The sequence below is a fragment of the Pholcus phalangioides genome, unplaced genomic scaffold, assembly GCF_987345545.1.
Source record: "Pholcus phalangioides strain wild (caught in Gottingen) unplaced genomic scaffold, Ppha-v1.0 ptg000010l_1, whole genome shotgun sequence".
Taxonomy (NCBI): Eukaryota; Metazoa; Arthropoda; class Arachnida; order Araneae; family Pholcidae; genus Pholcus; species Pholcus phalangioides.
Genome location: NW_028301603.1, coordinates 27,442,947 through 27,460,268, shown reverse-complemented (window position 1 = coordinate 27,460,268; position 17,322 = coordinate 27,442,947). Strand labels below are relative to the sequence as shown.

At 33.8% G+C, this 17,322-nt stretch overlaps 1 protein-coding gene across 1 annotated transcript in view; it reads right to left on the bottom strand.

Moving 5' to 3' along the window:
* Positions 1-1,608: 1,608 nt before the first annotated feature.
* lace (serine palmitoyltransferase long chain base subunit) overlaps positions 1,609-17,322 on the bottom strand; it is a 37,689-nt gene continuing 21,975 nt past the window's right edge. The window contains exons 7-12 of the mRNA XM_089237973.1: positions 13,083-13,188; positions 12,541-12,760; positions 8,485-8,611; positions 7,576-7,711; positions 7,054-7,183; positions 1,609-3,846 (exon numbers count right to left, since the gene is read on the bottom strand). Coding sequence (XP_089094099.1) covers positions 3,760-3,846; positions 7,054-7,183; positions 7,576-7,711; positions 8,485-8,611; positions 12,541-12,760; positions 13,083-13,188 — 806 coding nt within the window. The 3' untranslated portion in view covers positions 1,609-3,759. The remainder of the gene's footprint in view (positions 3,847-7,053; positions 7,184-7,575; positions 7,712-8,484; positions 8,612-12,540; positions 12,761-13,082; positions 13,189-17,322) is intronic.

Genomic DNA, 17,322 nt, shown 5'->3' with positions numbered 1-17,322 from the left:
AGAAGCTGAAAGCAATTGTCGAACTGTACTGTGTTCAGCATGTGCAATCAGTGTAAATCAGTGTTTCTTAGCCTTTTATAAATCATGCTCTCCAAACCATATTTTCTTCTTGCAGTCTCCTATCTCACCTAGGAACAAAACCCTTTCCTACTTATTTAATGGAATTTAGTCAAAACTAAATTTAGGGACAAGAAATTTATAAATGAGGTCGAGCTCTGAACCTCTCAGTTAGGTTATCCAGAAGTGAAGGGCAATCATTCCCTCCCAAGAGCCAAATTTTATGGTAAAAATTGGTCAGTCCCATAAAATAAGGGATGATGCAATGACCCTTTGGGTTCTGTGCAGGGCCATCTCAACATCATGGGTCCTCAAGCAAACAGATGTTTTGGGGCCCATACCTTAGCTGGAAGTATCAACTTTGAACACTTATGAAGATCATAGTATCAGAGCTCGTCATGTAGGCCTATGGACAGGAGCAGCCCCTTCCCAGCACTATTATGCCCAATGGACCCATGCATTAAGATTTGTCTAGGTTCTATGGACAATTCTACTGGATTCTCAAAGTAGACAATTTTTCCCCCACCGTATTTCACTTAAAAGCTTCATTTCCTAACAGTCTAATTTTTTTCACTGCTCTCTGTGACTACCTATCATTTGATTTTAACCCCCCTTCCCTGGAACCATGAGAGGATCATATGGGTCCAGGTTGAGAACTATCAACATAAATGATACAGCTTTCATTCTGCACAGAATGATGATAGCTTATTTTTGAACAAGTACAGTCGACTGACTAATCTGGCACATATCAGACAGGATTATGCCATATTGCTGGAAGGCAATTGAAAAAACATTTAAAATAATTTAAACTTCTGTGCATAGACACACACACAAGGCCCGATTTTCATATGGACAAGTAGGGCATTTGCCCAGAGCTCCATAATTTAAACATGTATTCACTGACTTATGAAACATGTCCCAAGGTGACATCTTCAAAAAGTTTTGAAAAAATTACCTCACTGATTCTACTCATTTAAAAATGCACAAAAATGTAAAAAAATCTGGGAGCATTATAAGTCAGCCAAAAAAAATTTTATGATTTCAAAAATCCTGCAACCCTAGAGTGTTAAGAGTGTTTTGTTTCATTCAAGCAACACATGGTCAAGTACAGTATAGGGGTCATTCAAGTATTACGTCAGCATCGAAGGGGTTTCGGATTTGCTGACTTTTGATGACAAGGGGGTGAGCGGGGGTTTGAAGATTGCTTATGTCATCAACCATCCTTTTTGAAGATATGAAATATTCTAAGCTGCTGACGAAATTTAGCTCACAAGGGGGGGGGGGGGTGTCAGTGTTTTGCTGACTTTTGCTGAGGGGGGGTAGGGATTTCAAAAATGGCTAAAAACTGCTTACATAATACTTAGACAAAGAAAGAGAAAAAAAGAGCAATTGACTAGAGTTTCTAGAACAGAGAAGATGGAGGAAAGAAAGGAAAGGGTTTTTTTACGTATCGCCAAGAAGCACAAGAGGCAATGAGTAACTGTTATGATTTTAATAATTTTTTATGGCTTTAATAATTGCATTTTGCCACTAATTTTTTTTTTTGTGTTTCTGGGTGAAATGAATGTACTTAAATTTTTCTATAATTTTTTGGAGGATGATGCCTTGGGACTCTTCCTTTCCATGTTAGTTGCAAGCCCCCCCCCCCCACCCCTTCCGCCATATTAAAGTCGAGGCTGTGGACACACACACTTACATGTTTTTCTCTTCCACACATGAGTGAAGCCAGCACGAAATGCTAGATTACTGGATGGGCCAGACTAGCGCTTGGCTGGTTTATAGAGTCTACTGTGTTACCGTAATTTTCCGTAATGAAGCCACAGCTTATTATAGCTATAAAAGTGTTAAATTTTAACTCTTGCAATTAATTCACTGCTTACTCAATGTTTTTTTTATTCCTGGCATTGTAACTTTTCTCTATGGATTCTAATGAATTTTTATGAACATTTCAACTATAGGGTAACTGATGTTTATTCAGTTATTTCAAAAATTAAACTGAAGGTAAATGAAAGACCCAAAATTGAGTTTTATTCAAAAAATTTTTTTAGTTCTTGAATTAAAGTTATGTACGAAGCTATGGCATGTGAAAAACTGAGATGTTTCTACGAAAATTTTTTTTTCCTCAGCTTATTTATTGGAAATTACTGCACAGTATACTCTCGCTAATCTGGCCCGTGCTTTCAGGCGGTTTTTCCTTGAGCTTAGAAAAGGAAAACGTCACTTTGTGTCTGTACGCATAAGTTTATACACTTTAAGTAGGATTTTTCAATTAACTTCCCCTAATTCATTGATTTCGGTAATCCAGTACAACTTGGTCTGATATGTGACGGATTAGCGAGAGTCTACTGTAATATTATGTACACACAGAACAAATTAAAGAGATCTCGATTACTTGAGATCAGAAAGTTTATATCACGATATGAGTGATTTCGAGAGATAAATGAAACAAGACATCTTAAACTGGACCAGGGTTTTCCCACAGGCACAATATCTAAAATTGCCATAACTCATGACCAGATGTTTGGAATATGACATGCTCATAAGTTGGGAAGTGACCATACATTTCAATCACATCAAATGCTCTAATAGCTTTTCTTCTCAGCTAAGCTATTTTGCATGTATCGTAGACAAACACTAGTTAGGCAGTGCATTTGGGTTGGAGCGAATTGATCAAGTTATATAACAAAATAATGGTCCCTTAACTACGAGTATCATGATCTTTCTCTATACTCTCATGTCAAGACCTTCTTAAGGCATGGGTATGAGCACTTGTATGTTTACAGGGGGCTATTAGCAGGCTATAGGCCAGGGAAGCCAATTTAAGTAATTAGCAGATAACATTAAAATTGAACTGGAGAAGGGCAGAAAAATTTAAGTAGTCCGCAAGCAGCAAAGCCATAAATCTGCCTCTGAAGGAACGCCAGAACTTTACCTCAGACACATCCCATTGCTGCGAGATCTCTTGGAAGTGCCACAAGGGCTCCCATTGAAATTAACAATTTTGATAGGGATCCCAAGATGTTAATGAAAAATAAAACAAGTCAGCAAGTGGCATTTTCAACACTCTTCCTACAAGAAACGGGGAAAGGTAATTTTCAATTCTCGAGATCAGATGACGTAAGATAGACAGGGGCATGATTAAAACTTCATATTGTAACCTATATAAAATTGGTTTTTATAAAATTAGTAAAATAATGAGGGAGCACATAATGGACTAGATATATCCAATGCAGCAGAATATTAAGGTTCTGCTGTATATCGAAAACAAGAAGGAATCAATGATTGATCTGACGATGTATAAATATAATGTGAACACACATATGGAAAAACAAATTTCAAATCAGCAATAATAAAATTCTAATAATTTCTGCATAATGAACGGGAGAAATGAGAAATTAATGACACATTTCTAAAACTAAAGTATTGTAAATCTTGGCAGTCTATGGCAAAAAGGAAGAGGGGAGGAATGCAACAACACCCATCTCATCAGACATAATCTTTAAAGTGAAGGCACGTTTAAAAAAAAATAGTAAATTTATGTAGATATATATAGTTGAAGTAATATGAATTCTTTTTCCTACACACACACACACGAGCGCACGTGAGGAATCATGAAAAGTTGCTGAGTGAACACTTGAAGGCTCTAAGGCACTTTGTGCTCATTTCTGTACAGTAGATATCCAGGAACTTCAAGAGGGGCAGCTAATAGATCACCTCTTCTGAAGTCCTGGGCTTTCTTGAATAATCTACCATGATGTATTTGCCGACATCTTCAATAACTGCTATTGCCTATAGGAAACAAGATAAATGAAGCATTTTTTTACTTTACATAATGCACAGCTTGTGTCCACTTTTAAAAATAACAAATGATTTCCCTTAAATTCATGCATATCTTAATTATGTAAATCGTGATATGTTTTTAATTTCAAAAAGCACACGCAATGGCATAGCTGCCAAATCTACTGAATTTTTGCCTTGTCTCAAGGATTCCTGAAAAAATTCTTATTTGCAACAAATTTTTGCTTTTTTGCAAAAATATTCCTACCTTTAGGGGGAAAAACACTTTTGACAAAGAATTTCCTCCAGGTCTGTTAACTTTCTGTTTTCCCCCCAAGACAACGTCACATGTTTAACGCTAATTCTTGCCATTGCATCATAACATAGCTGCAAACTTTGGAGAGTGGGAATTAGGGAGGTTTTTATGCGGCATCGAATTCTGCACAAAAATAACTATAAGAGATTTTTGGAAAACAATGTAGAGATTCTTCATTAATAAAAGAAAATTATAAACGGATATTTCCTCTTTGCATAAACCTGACATCATGCAAGGTATCGCACCGATTAGCACCGATCATTGCCAATCAGTAGGTTAAATTATGTACCTGTCTTTACTACTCTCAAATCGAATCACACTAACAAAGAAATTCATTGGCCAGGAAACAATGCATACAGATGTAACGGATCATATGGTTAAATTGCATATGTCATGTCACGAATTTCAGAAATCGAAAGTCCGAATTAAAGCAAACTGTTTGGCGAATTTTGGCTTTTCCCCTAAGAAAAAAATTTTTTTTTGTCAATTCACATTAAATTTGCAACATCATTTCGGGGGCAGGGGGTAAGTTTTTTGGGTAACTTTTTAGGAATATTTTTTACCCAAAAGTAAGGATTTTTTTCCAATTGTGGTTGAAATTCGGGAGAAAAAATAATTTTTTTGTAATCCAAGAGATGGAGTAGAAATCCTAGACTTAGATGTCGTAAGGAAAGATAAAATTGGCCAAAAAGCTGCATGCCGATTCAACCATTCAACAGTCGAATCGACAGGATTTGTGTGTCTGATGACCACACATCCCGATTCATACAGTTGTGCTCTGTTTTTTTTTGCCTCAACGGTTTTTTTTATTTGGTCATTTTGGTTGAGTGTATTAATGATACATAATTTAACCAACTATATGTCAATAATAATCAGCGATGGTTGCCATATGTTCCAGTTTTTTTTTTTCTTAACATTCTCCCAGCTTATTTTTTCAGCTATCTTTCAAATGTTTTTTTTTGCATCAGGTTTTTCCAATATTTATTTTGATGCAGTTTCAGATCGCAATCAGAATTTTCGATTATCATTACACTTGAGATGGGATGAGGGTTCATACTTTGCAAAAATCCCACCATATTTCTGTCTAAGGATTTTGTATCAAATTCATATCTACACAAGAATTTCCCTAATTTTCATTCATCTCTCTCAGAATCATTCCATAGCTGATTTAACTACACTACCTGTTTCATATCTATTTTTAGAATAAAATAATTGTTTTTTCAGTTAGTATACGAAGTATTTTCGGCATTGTATTACTGGGGGTGCAACTGTATATTTTTTTTCGAACAATTAGCTAATAAGTATAATAGCTAGATTGATAATAGATGATGGCCATTTAAGTAGAAATATTTTATATTTCTACTTAAATGGCCATCAGCTATTCTCAATCTTGAAATTTGTCTTTCATTCGTTGGTCCCCTTTATTTCTACGATTCTACACTTTTTCTCCAATATAAAGTTTAGAAGATCCTTCTTTCTCTTTGGATGATCTTTCTTTCCCAGGGCACCCTTGGAATACAATTGACCAGATGCTTTGTTACGGTAACTAAGGGATTTCCTATTGAATGTGTGTGTGTGGGGTGACTGCCCCATCTACTTACATCGGTCTGTGATTGTATTTGTTTTAATTGGGACTATGTTCCAACCGGCTTGGACAAAGCTTCCTTCATCGACATGATGCCACTTACTTTAAACCGTCAAGAAACACGTCTGCCTTCCCTAGACAGCCATTCTTATTTACATTCCTATTATTTAATTACCATATATGCTTGTGTATAAGCCGACCACTCCCCTCCCCTCCCCCTTCAGGACCACCAAAATCGCAATAAATTGAAAACCCATGTATAAGCTCACCCAAAAATATCCGTGCATTTCAGAGAAAAAAAATTCTTATATTTTAATGCAAAATGAACAGGTTACGGAAATTTACAATAGAAAATGATTCAAACTTTTTAATCTGTTTCTTCTATAAGTCCCCAAGCTCATCATAATCGAATCCATCAGATCATCATAGGGTGCAGCATCTTCGTTTTCATCTTCATCTGGGCTGTCATCACAATTGTCATTTTCAAAAAGGATATCATCTTCAGTTCCATCTATTGCATCGCTGATACAACACTTTTTGAAAATTCGGATGATAATTTCGGTGGAAACAGAATTCCACACCTCATGTACCCATTGGCACACTAGGCCAATGTCAGGTTCTTTCAAGGCACCACTTTTTGTAGTTTCTTCATCATCGGAACTCATCCATTCAATCGACAAATTCCTCAAACAGTCTTTGAAAGGCTTGTTGATGCTCACATTGAAAGGCTGTACAATTGATGTTAGCCCACCTGGTATCAAAGTCAATGATGTTTTCGATTTCTTTGCCTTGGCTTTGACATTATCCATTCTGAGGGGTGTGAACATATCCCATACCAATAATGCCGGTTTCTTGAACACTGCTACAAAAATGACCACTGATTGTGGGGGGTTGATGTTTTCTCATCAAAAACTGACCTGAGTATAAGCAGAATTACCCCCCCCCCCCTGAGGAACGAATTTTTCCACAAAAAACTCGGCTTATACACAAGTATATACAGTATATGTTTGCTGTACTATAGTATATCGGTTACTGTTGCCTGTTTTATCGGCACCCGGAGACCTACAGCTCAACATAGTTAAATCCAAAATAACAAATTTAAATATTCCAAACTATCAATTTTAAATACATCCGAAAATAATTTTAAATATTCCCTCTATTTTCTATTTCTTTTTTAACTGGCACAAACTAGTTAACAATTCTGAAGGTGATTCATAAGCTAACAAAAACCTGATAATAGCATTTTACAGTGTTATACATTCAACTATTAAAACTTTTTGATCGCGTGTTGAAAAGAAAAGAGAAATAATTATTTCACCTCATCCAACATTTCCTTTGTGTGAGAGGAGGAGATGCAAAAACGAGCTCTGGCTGTTGTCAAGGAAGTAGCTGGAAACCCGACGCCCACTGTTGCAATACCTCGCTTCAACAGCATCCGAAGAAACATGCTACAGAAAGACATATTGACACATTTCAAACTTTTTTCTCACTCTTATCAATTTACTGTTTACATTCTTTGTCATACACATGATGATAGACAGAAACACTTGAGTGGGCCCCGATGTTCAAGTTTAAAGAATACCTCTAAAACTTCAATCACACTCCAAAAACTCAATAGAAAAATTTCTACACGATCACATTTAACTGACAATGTCAATCATCTGTAAAAACTGTTCACCTATTGCAAAAATCATACTTGCTCAGAATACATTATTTCATGCATACGTTTTTAGGTTGGAAGTTTCGTTATTACAATCATTCGAGCCAAAGATTTTTAATCAGATTTCATTTTTTAAAAAAAGAAATTCTAAATTTTAATGTATAAGATCAGTCAACTTACGCAATTTTGGAAGGGAAGTACAACATCAATGGAACAACAGGAGAATCATCATCGCCATAAATGATAAATCCTTTCTGTTTCAGCTTTTTTCGGAAGTAGCGAGAGTTTCTTTTCAATTGCTTGATGCGCTTGATTCCTGCAGAGTATTTTTGTTTTTGCAATCCATTTAAAGAATGACAAAAAAAAAAATTCACACATACACATAATGATGAATGAGTCCACCAACACTATTTTAAGTCAAACAGCTGTATAAATACAGATGAAACGCTAATTTCAAATAGTATCATGACGACACTGTTTAACACTGATTTTGTTCTCAGAAATAGTTCAGTGATTATCGGGTGATTTTGGAGTGCTGAATTCAAATCTGACATTGGTTTTGTCAGATTGGCTCTAGTTTTTGAGATAAGGTGAATAGAATGTAAAAAAATGAAAAGTTGTATCAATTAGTGGTTTCAGACTACATTGAAATAGGGAAGAATATGTATTATTTTCAAAAAACTAGAGCCAAAACACCAGTTTTTAAATCAGCAGCCCAAGAATACCACTAAACAGTTTAAACTTTCTCAAAAACCCAATTTTTTTTCTTCTTTTGAGCAGTGTAATCATATCTGTGGACCATAGACAATGAATCGTTTGTTGGTATTGAGAGTGCACAAACACATGCAAATAATTTGAACTCATCAGACAACGTCATATTTTTCCCTTTATATATATATCTTGTTTTTCTCGAAGACAGAATTATCATATGATGATACAATGTGATGATCGCACTGAATTTTAATCATCGATGAATAATTTCTTTAACCACAATTTCATTGTTGACTCTCATGCAAGCACATAAAACAGATTAATCTTCAGAATTCATATAACTACAAAATCAAAGCCAAACATTAAAAACAAGTATACCTTCATCAGATCCATCTTTGCCCAATATAATTTTCATTGAAGTTATTATCTGCTGCGCAATACATGCAGTCATGCTTGTTCCATAGCAAAAACTATGCGAATACCTTCGCATGTGATTTATTACTGCCTAAAACAGAATAGAAGCAACACACATCTTTATTGCACATGAAAAATCATACGTTTTCTTTATACTATAGTTAAACCATACTATGTGAATGCAGCTGGTAACAAACCTCTGGATATAACAAACTAAAATTTCCGACCCATCCCGTATGATATTATTTTATTGGATTAGATATAGCAAGCCAAATCTGTGGTCCCTTTAAGTTTGTTATAACAAAATTTGACTGCATATAAAAAATTAGAATTTCCACATGCTGGAACAAACTTAGATAACCAAAATATACAGAGTGATTATAATTAAATTTTCCATTTGGATGAGTAGTTTTTCTCAAAAACTACAAAAAATACAGCCAATTTTTTAAGATATCTTGATGAGATCATGCGAGAGATTTACACAATAAAAAATAGAAAATTGTTCAATTTTTGACCACCAGGTGAAAAGTTGGAGCGTTTTTATTGCATTTCCTTTTCTTACATGGTCCATACAGCATATATACTAAGTTTCAATGGAATACGCCCACTAAATAAGTCTACATAGGCCTGAGTAGCTTCAATATTCTGACACTGCTCAGACCAATGTAGCACCCATCAGTATACTGATACGAATCAAACCTTTGTGGCAGTTGTTCTGGTGGACGTATTCCACTGAAATTTGATATATAAGTTATATGGACCATGGGAAAAAAATGCAATAAAAAGCGCCAACTTTTCACCGGGTGGCCAAAAATTGAACTTTTTTTTATCTTCCTCATGGTCTCATTAAAACATCCTGAAAATTTGGCGTATTCGGATAAGTATTTTTTCAGAAAAACTACTCAGAGTATGGGAACTTCAATTATAATCCACCCTATATCTATATACATAAAATTGATTTTCTGTATGTCTGTGTGTGTATGTTCTCTATACAAATCTACAATTTTAGATCGATTGTCGCCAAATTTTGCATATATACCAAATGGGACCCGACTTGAATGATAGACTACTTTAAAAGTTCGTCACAGCAGGGCAAATGCCCCAAATGGGCAAAAAACTGTCGGGCAACAATGGTTTTTGGGCCTCAACAATCACTTTCCGAATGTTTACTTTGGTTATCGTGGTTCCCTAGCAATGTGTTTAAGACATGTATATGCCTTTACAATGGTTTGTCACTTCTTCAACGCTGTCAGTATATGTATAATATTTATGCCTTTATAATGGTTTGCCACATTTTCAATACTCCCAGTAATGAGGTTTTTTGACGTCGTAATCATCATCAGCATCGCTTTGATGGTCAGGAAAAGGGTGATCCTCATAGAAATCAGTGTTAAAATTGCCGATTTTAATGTAGAAATGCGGAAATTTGGTGGGGTTTTCTGTCACATCAATAGTTTAATAAAAAAAAGTGGATTAAATACCCGATTTTTGAAATATTGAGTTCGCTTAGAGATATACAAAGACCAGGAGAGTAAATATGAAGTAATTAGCCGGATCTACTTTTGAGTTGGATATCCATGCAATAACATTGATTTCAACTTTTTATTTATATCTCCTCAAGCATGAAAATTAATGTCTCCGTATTGTCTTTTGATATTCAACTGCATAAATTCATATAGTTTAGGTTGCTTTAAAATTAATTATGGGCCCGTAAAAAGTACATCGAAAAAATTCCACAGCTTTAATTAAGCATTTTTTGAAGCAGAAACAGGCAGAGAGATACATAACTGGAAGTTCAAAGGGGGGAATCGAAATACCTAGCATCCTTTAAAAAAAGAAAAATATATATATTTATTTTTACATTTCTTTAAATCTAGATTTGTTTCTTTCATGAGTTGTGCAGGAAGTTACCATATTGGTGAACTTGGACACGGTTTGCATGTCCCTCAAAGAAACAGGGAGATATCACGTGATCCAAAAAAGCCTCATTGAAGAATACCCGGGCAATGCCGGGTATTATAGCTAGTATTTGATAAAACAAACCATTTAGGAAAAAAAAAATTTATGTCAGACCAGGGGGTGGCCAACAGCAGGCCCATGAGGTGATTTTGTGCAGTTCACGACAAGTTAAAATGTGTATCAAATTGATTTTCTGATCATTATTTCAGCTATTATTTTCAATAGTAGGCTTCCTGATTAACAGAATATTTGCATTGATTATTTCTAGTGACAAAAGTAGTTTATTGTGTTCTAGTCATACTGTTTTTTCAAACACACAAATTGCTCTTAAAGTTTGTTATGGGCATTCCCTCCCCCCTCATTTCATTGGGCAAGTGGCCTTTTGTGGTCTTAGTATTTGCATCTGAATGCATATTTAGCATTTCTGCTCAGTGTGCCAAAATTTTTTCAAAGTGGGTGCCAACTCACAATAGCATCTTGAAACTTAAATTGATTAAGCAGAACTAAATAATTTCAAAGGGTAAAATGTGTCATATTTGATAGTCAGATTCATACTGTGGCGTTGACCAAAAAGTTCTAGATGATTATCTTTGCGAAAACAGAGAAGCATTCATTTCTGAATTTCGATATTGCAAGTTGGTGGCATTCCATGTCACACCAGACTCACACGTCTTCAAACTGAAATATTGATATTCAAATTGAGGAAGGTAACTCACATAATAAAAATATGTATAACGCAAATCTGGTTTCAGTGTAATTCGAAGGACACACAGCAAAGCTGTCCATCCAATACCATAGTAGAGATATATATATTTCATGCAGAATGCAGGGTATGAAAAAATCATCATTTTTTTAAAAAAATCGAATTTTTATTTAAATCAGTTTTTGATTAAAATTTACTGACTACTTACTGATTAAAATAAATCTTGTTAATTACTAAGAATGCATATTTTCATTGCCTAACTGCTTTTTCCTCCTAATCGCTAAAATTTAATTAAGCATTAATGAATAAACTACAAACGAACTACAAGCAAAAAATATAAACACCAAAAACCTGTGTTTCTGTAACATGAAAGGTTGTTAGGCCCAAATTAACTTCACGGATTAATATTTTTTTGTAGAGAAAAGTGTTTTTATTCATGAAACACACCCCCCCCCATATTAAAGTGAATGAGTGGTGGCATCTCATTATCAGACATCTGGTGAAGACATGTCAATTCCCTCGATGTACAACCAAAGGACCATTCAGCATCAACTAAATAAAACAAATTCTATTGGCAAGATTGTTTTTGACATAATGAATGGATGTGTTTCTGACTTGCATGATGTTGCTTAATAGTTTATACATTTACGATTCTTTCACAGATTTAATGAGTTTTGGTAAAAAAACAAGCAAACACAAAATTTTAATACAAAAAGTAAAGTCGAAAGCCCAGTGATATGTTCATGCAACATCTATTATTACGTTATAGTTTACTTCAGCAATCAGGGCTTTATTCAAATGCTTTAATACAAAAATAATTCTTCCGTTTTTTAATCATTGGAACTCTAGTGTCACATGGCGATGCATTGAATATAATACAATAAACATAGTGGGGGTAAATCAAGAAGCTGTCCATTATTAAAAAAAGACAAAAATAAATATTTTTTATGGACAGAGTATTTATTATATTTTATCATGTATGTATAGTTTTTATAATTGAACTTTCAATTGGGTTGCCGTATTTTAAAAATATATGACATCTATATTAATTTGTTATGGGCATTTTTTTCAGCAACATTGTTGGACATTTTGCCTGTTTTGGCCTTGTATTTGTATTGTAACTTTCCATATTAAACTAACAAGTTCAAAATTTAGCCACTAACTTTACTACCAGGCATAGACAGGCAATAAGCTAACACATAATGCATCAAATACATAAAGAAAATGCTAGCTCTCTCTATTTAACAAGTCATTTCGGGGGGGGGGGGGGGAAGGATAAAATATAATAACTACATAGCACCTACACAATGTATAAATCTGTCATTAAAAGTGAAAAAAATATTATGTAAAATACACACTTTAGAGCCTGCTATGTAACCGCCAGCAGCTCCGAAGCTTTTAGAGAAGGTCCCCATAAGTATATCAACCTCTCCTGGGTTGATACCAAAGTAATCACAAACACCGCGACCATGTGGACCTATAGCTCCAATGCTATGAGCTTCATCTATATACAAATAAAATTTATATTTCTTCTTTAGCTCTACTAAATCAGGTAAATTGACGATGGTCCCCTCCATGCTGAAAGGGAAAAAAAACTTTTAGAAAATGAACAATATATTCTTGATGTGATATATTCAAATGAACATTATATATCTAATCTGAACACACAAGCAGTAAATTAAATCTATTTACACAGCAGCATTCAAAAGATGGGACACCGAACTCAAGAGCTCCCAAGATGTGTTTCAGAATAAATAAATGGTTAAAATAAAGCAAGGGTATACGACCTAGTGCCGGGGAGTATTATAATAGCTTAAAGTGTGAATATCATACCACAAAGGAAAGTTTTAAACGTCAAGGTAGAAAAATTGAAAGTTTTTATTTATTTTGGTATACTCACCTATACACGCCCTCAACGATGACCAGAATTTTTTTCCATGGTCGGTGAGTTCGAGGCTGACCATTCACGATTGATGATCTAATTAGTGATTCCAAATTTTGCATGTCTGGTGTGTGGAAGAAAAATAAAATTGCATGGAACTTATTGTAAATGAATTGTGCAGGATATCATATGCCTTAGAGCAAATAAATGCACAGTTAATATATTTTTTATTAATTAGAAAGAAAGCTGTATGAATCAAAATATTAGGCTTAATGTATACTTGCAAGAAATACGAAATCAATAAATTCCTATAGGGTACAAATTTGTCACAAAACAATTAACACCTTTTGATAGAGAAACTAGAAAACATGCTTTTGAACTCCTAATTGTTTGTCTAACCACATTAGTGATAAAAATCAAATATGGAGGGGGGGGGGGGGAGAAGAAAGATAGCGCAGTGCTATTTGTATCCTAGAAACAATGTCACATAGGTTTATATCAAATTTTCTGAAACAAGGGCTGCTAAACAAATCTCAAATATCTAATCTCAAATAATTTTTTTTAATTTTTTTATAAAAACCAAAATACTGGCTATACTATTTTTGAAAAGAAACTTCTTTACTCGCAGCAGAGTAAAAAATTATCATTATCAGTGCCACAAAAATTGAAATACTTCCCTCACTCCATTAACAACACCAATCTTTGATAATAAATCTTTTTCAATGCACGAACCTGCGCAGTGATGGAGACTTCACCCTCTATCACAACAGTATCAATAGCACTGTGTGTTTGAACCAAGAGTGCAGATGTTAAATATTTTACAATAGTGAATGCATTTCAGCATGCTTTCATGCTAGTGAAAGGACATGCCTTTTAAAGTGAAACTTGTAAAAGTGGTATGATGATTACTAGGGCTCGAATTTTTATGACCTAAAGATGAAATGTTATTGAGACTCACAATGTTTTTGTTCATAAAGAACTTGCTGTTTTCTCCCATGTTTTGTGCAGCTGAACACGGTGCGGAAGTGACCTCAAAAACTGTATTTGGGGCCATGTGAAGTGATCAAACGATCTTCGAAGGTGTATACAGTGAACATGAAAGGCAAGGTAACAAATATTTCAATCAACAGATTAAAACCATCATTTTTTCTTGATTGTTTTTTAATGAGCAATCACTATTCGCTGAATCAAAACAGCCTTATATAACTTGATCCGGCATATTGTTAGCATAAGAATTCCTTGATATCATTATTTGCGTATTTTTTGAAAACTATTATTTTTTTTGCAAAATTTTCATTCTTCAATTTTCTTATATGTATGTTATCTATTTTAGTAATTGTTTTTGCATAAATGTGCATTTATTAATTTTCTGTTATTTGCAATTTATTTTTTGCTTGTCTATCAATTTGTGCACATGAATATTTCATTACTTTTGAAAGCATTTTGTATTGCATATTTCTAGATATTTTCAATTTTTTTTGCCAATGTCATTAATGCTATATTTATTGTGTAACTATACTGTCATATTTTTTTCACAATGTGCCCTATGTCCTCCTTCAGACTTGTGGGAGAGTAGCGCTGTGGTGGTGCTGCTTGTCTAATGCAATTTTTATATTTTGATAATGTTTTTTATGCAACCTAACAACTAGGCATTATCTATTATTTTCTTTGCATCAGAGTTCAGTCTGGCTCCAACCGTCGACCAACATGTAACAAAATCTTTTTTTTCTATTTCTAAACATTAAATAAGTTAAAAAAGAAAATAGAGTCATGACTCAGTCTATTTCCAAACTAACGAGACATCCACAAGCACACACATCACTAAAAATGCATTTGTATTGCACTACTATTTATGTATTAAATGTGCAATTACAAAGAAAACTAGCCAGTCCAGCCTTTTTACTGTTAAATCTGTGTTCAGCACACAAAACTTCTTAGAAATTGAATGTTTTCATTCAGGATGCCAAAAATGTTTAAAAATTTCGCCTAGTGTTATTGTATCCACTACATCTAATGCAATTTCCATTTTCAAGTTTTATAGCATGTGATTCTCACCGCCGCTCTTTCTTTAAATTTCTATCATAGCAACAATAAATGTCTGCAAATTAATCCTTCTCTTTTTTCTTTGGCCACTTATCAGCAGGTACAAAAAAGTTGAACACTTTTTTTATCTTGACAGTAGTAACGTAACAAAGGAGTAAAAAGTATGAAAATTTTTTTCAGTAATTATATCAACATTATTATTTTGCTATGGAAAACTTTGTTCTTTTCTGATGAACTTGGGAATTTATACGATTTTTTTTTAGTGACAAACACCTAGTTGCTAAAGTCAGTCATTTGCATTGACACAGGTAATGTTAAAAAAGCAAAATTGAGAGGTTAAACAGCACAACAGTGGTTATGGCTCAGGTGTTTTAATAACAGAGCACAACTATTTCAACTTACTCAGTTTAAAAAATACATATATATATATTGAGTTAAATATAAGCAGCATAACAATTTGAATGTAATTACGTAAGTGTTGAGATAAATTTTTGTACTGATATAAGTTGAACCCTGATTCAATGAATCAATTAAATCAGACATTTTTATTTGTTAAATTGAGGAAAATCATTATACCCGAGCTGAGATCAACACAAATGCAGTGGTACCTTGGCTAACGAAGACAATTCATTCGGGAATCACATTCGTTAGTCATTAGGTTTCTATGGAAAATCATTTAATTCATTCCAGATTTTGTCCAAAATTTGTAGATAAGTTTTTTAAAAGAACAACGAAAGCTATAAAAAAAAAACAAAAAAAACTGGCAGAAGGCTAAAATTAGCAGCTTAGAAATTGGATAAATAAGGATATACATGAAGAAAAAATACTAAAGATCTTTTCATTTTACACTATGAACGCAATCAAGCTAAAGCTGGTTGTGTTCAATCGAGTTCATAAGTGTCCCCATCCATTTGCGATTTGATCAGCTTATTTCTGTCTGATACATGCAGATGGAAAACATGAGCTTCCAGACTGTTCAGTTTGATGCTATGAGTCTTGCACTGAAAGAACAAGTTCTTCAGAAAAATAGTTATTTTTTTCAATGCGTTTTCTATAGCTAGCTACTAAATAAAGTAAAATGAAAGATTCAGCTGAATCTTAAAAGCTAGTTTTTCAGCTAATTCTGATGATAACTGGCCCTGAAATTCAGCTCATAATAAGGTGTTTTATGTTAGCACGTCTATATCAAAAACGTTCATTAGACAAAGCAGAAATATCATGAAAAAAAATCTTCCTTAGCCTTAAAATTCGGAAGCAGTCATTTGTTAGCCAAGATATCCCTGCATAAGCAAAGAAAATTCTAAAAACATTAGTTAAATCAAGGAATTCGTTAAATCAGGGGTCTGTTTTATTGGAGTCTGACTGTATAAATAATGAGACAACCAAGTTTCAAAATGTAATGACCATAATCTGTAGGCATAGCTATTTTGAATTTTATGAATTCACCTATTTAGGACTGTATTAATCATATTTAAAAAACTGCCAAATGTTGAAATAATTACGGATTGTGGTTGAAATTGCCTCGGAGTGGGAAGGAAAAGACTACTGCAAGTATGCAAAAATAAATTTAAGTTAAAAACTTTCATTAGAAAAAACCACATTAATTATGATACGCATGGGATAGTATCGGTATAGCCATAATCAGAGGGCAACTGCCCAGAGCAGCAAATATTTCTGACAGTGACAAATTTTAAAAGGGGGAATAAATTTTGTTATAAAATTATCAAATTTTAATGTGGAGGGAGCAACAAAATTATGTTCATGTCATTCACAAAAATCCTAGTTATGGCCTGGGTCATAATTATCATAATGCAATTTATAAGCAACAAAAATTATCTTCACGTACAATTTCAGATGAGATTATAGATTTGAGTAAGCATTGCTAGAAAAACAGGGATGTCCTGTAAAATACAGATCAGATAATAGCCTTATTTTTTAATCTCTTCAATGTGACTCATAGAAAAGGAACCTTTGTTTCCTAAGATGTCAAAACCTTCCATGCTTTTCTCAAATTGTGTCTAATTGAAAAAAAAAAATTTAGGACAAGATTTCTAGAGTGGCGTACATTAGGGCATTACTGTATTCAAAACTGATACACGATTAAATTGTATTGTATTTAAAAAATTGTATTCCTACAGTCAGCACAATTTTAAAAAAACATTTACAGCAATCGTTTATTGTGATTGTGTTTGAAACCAAATAATGGAAACTTCAA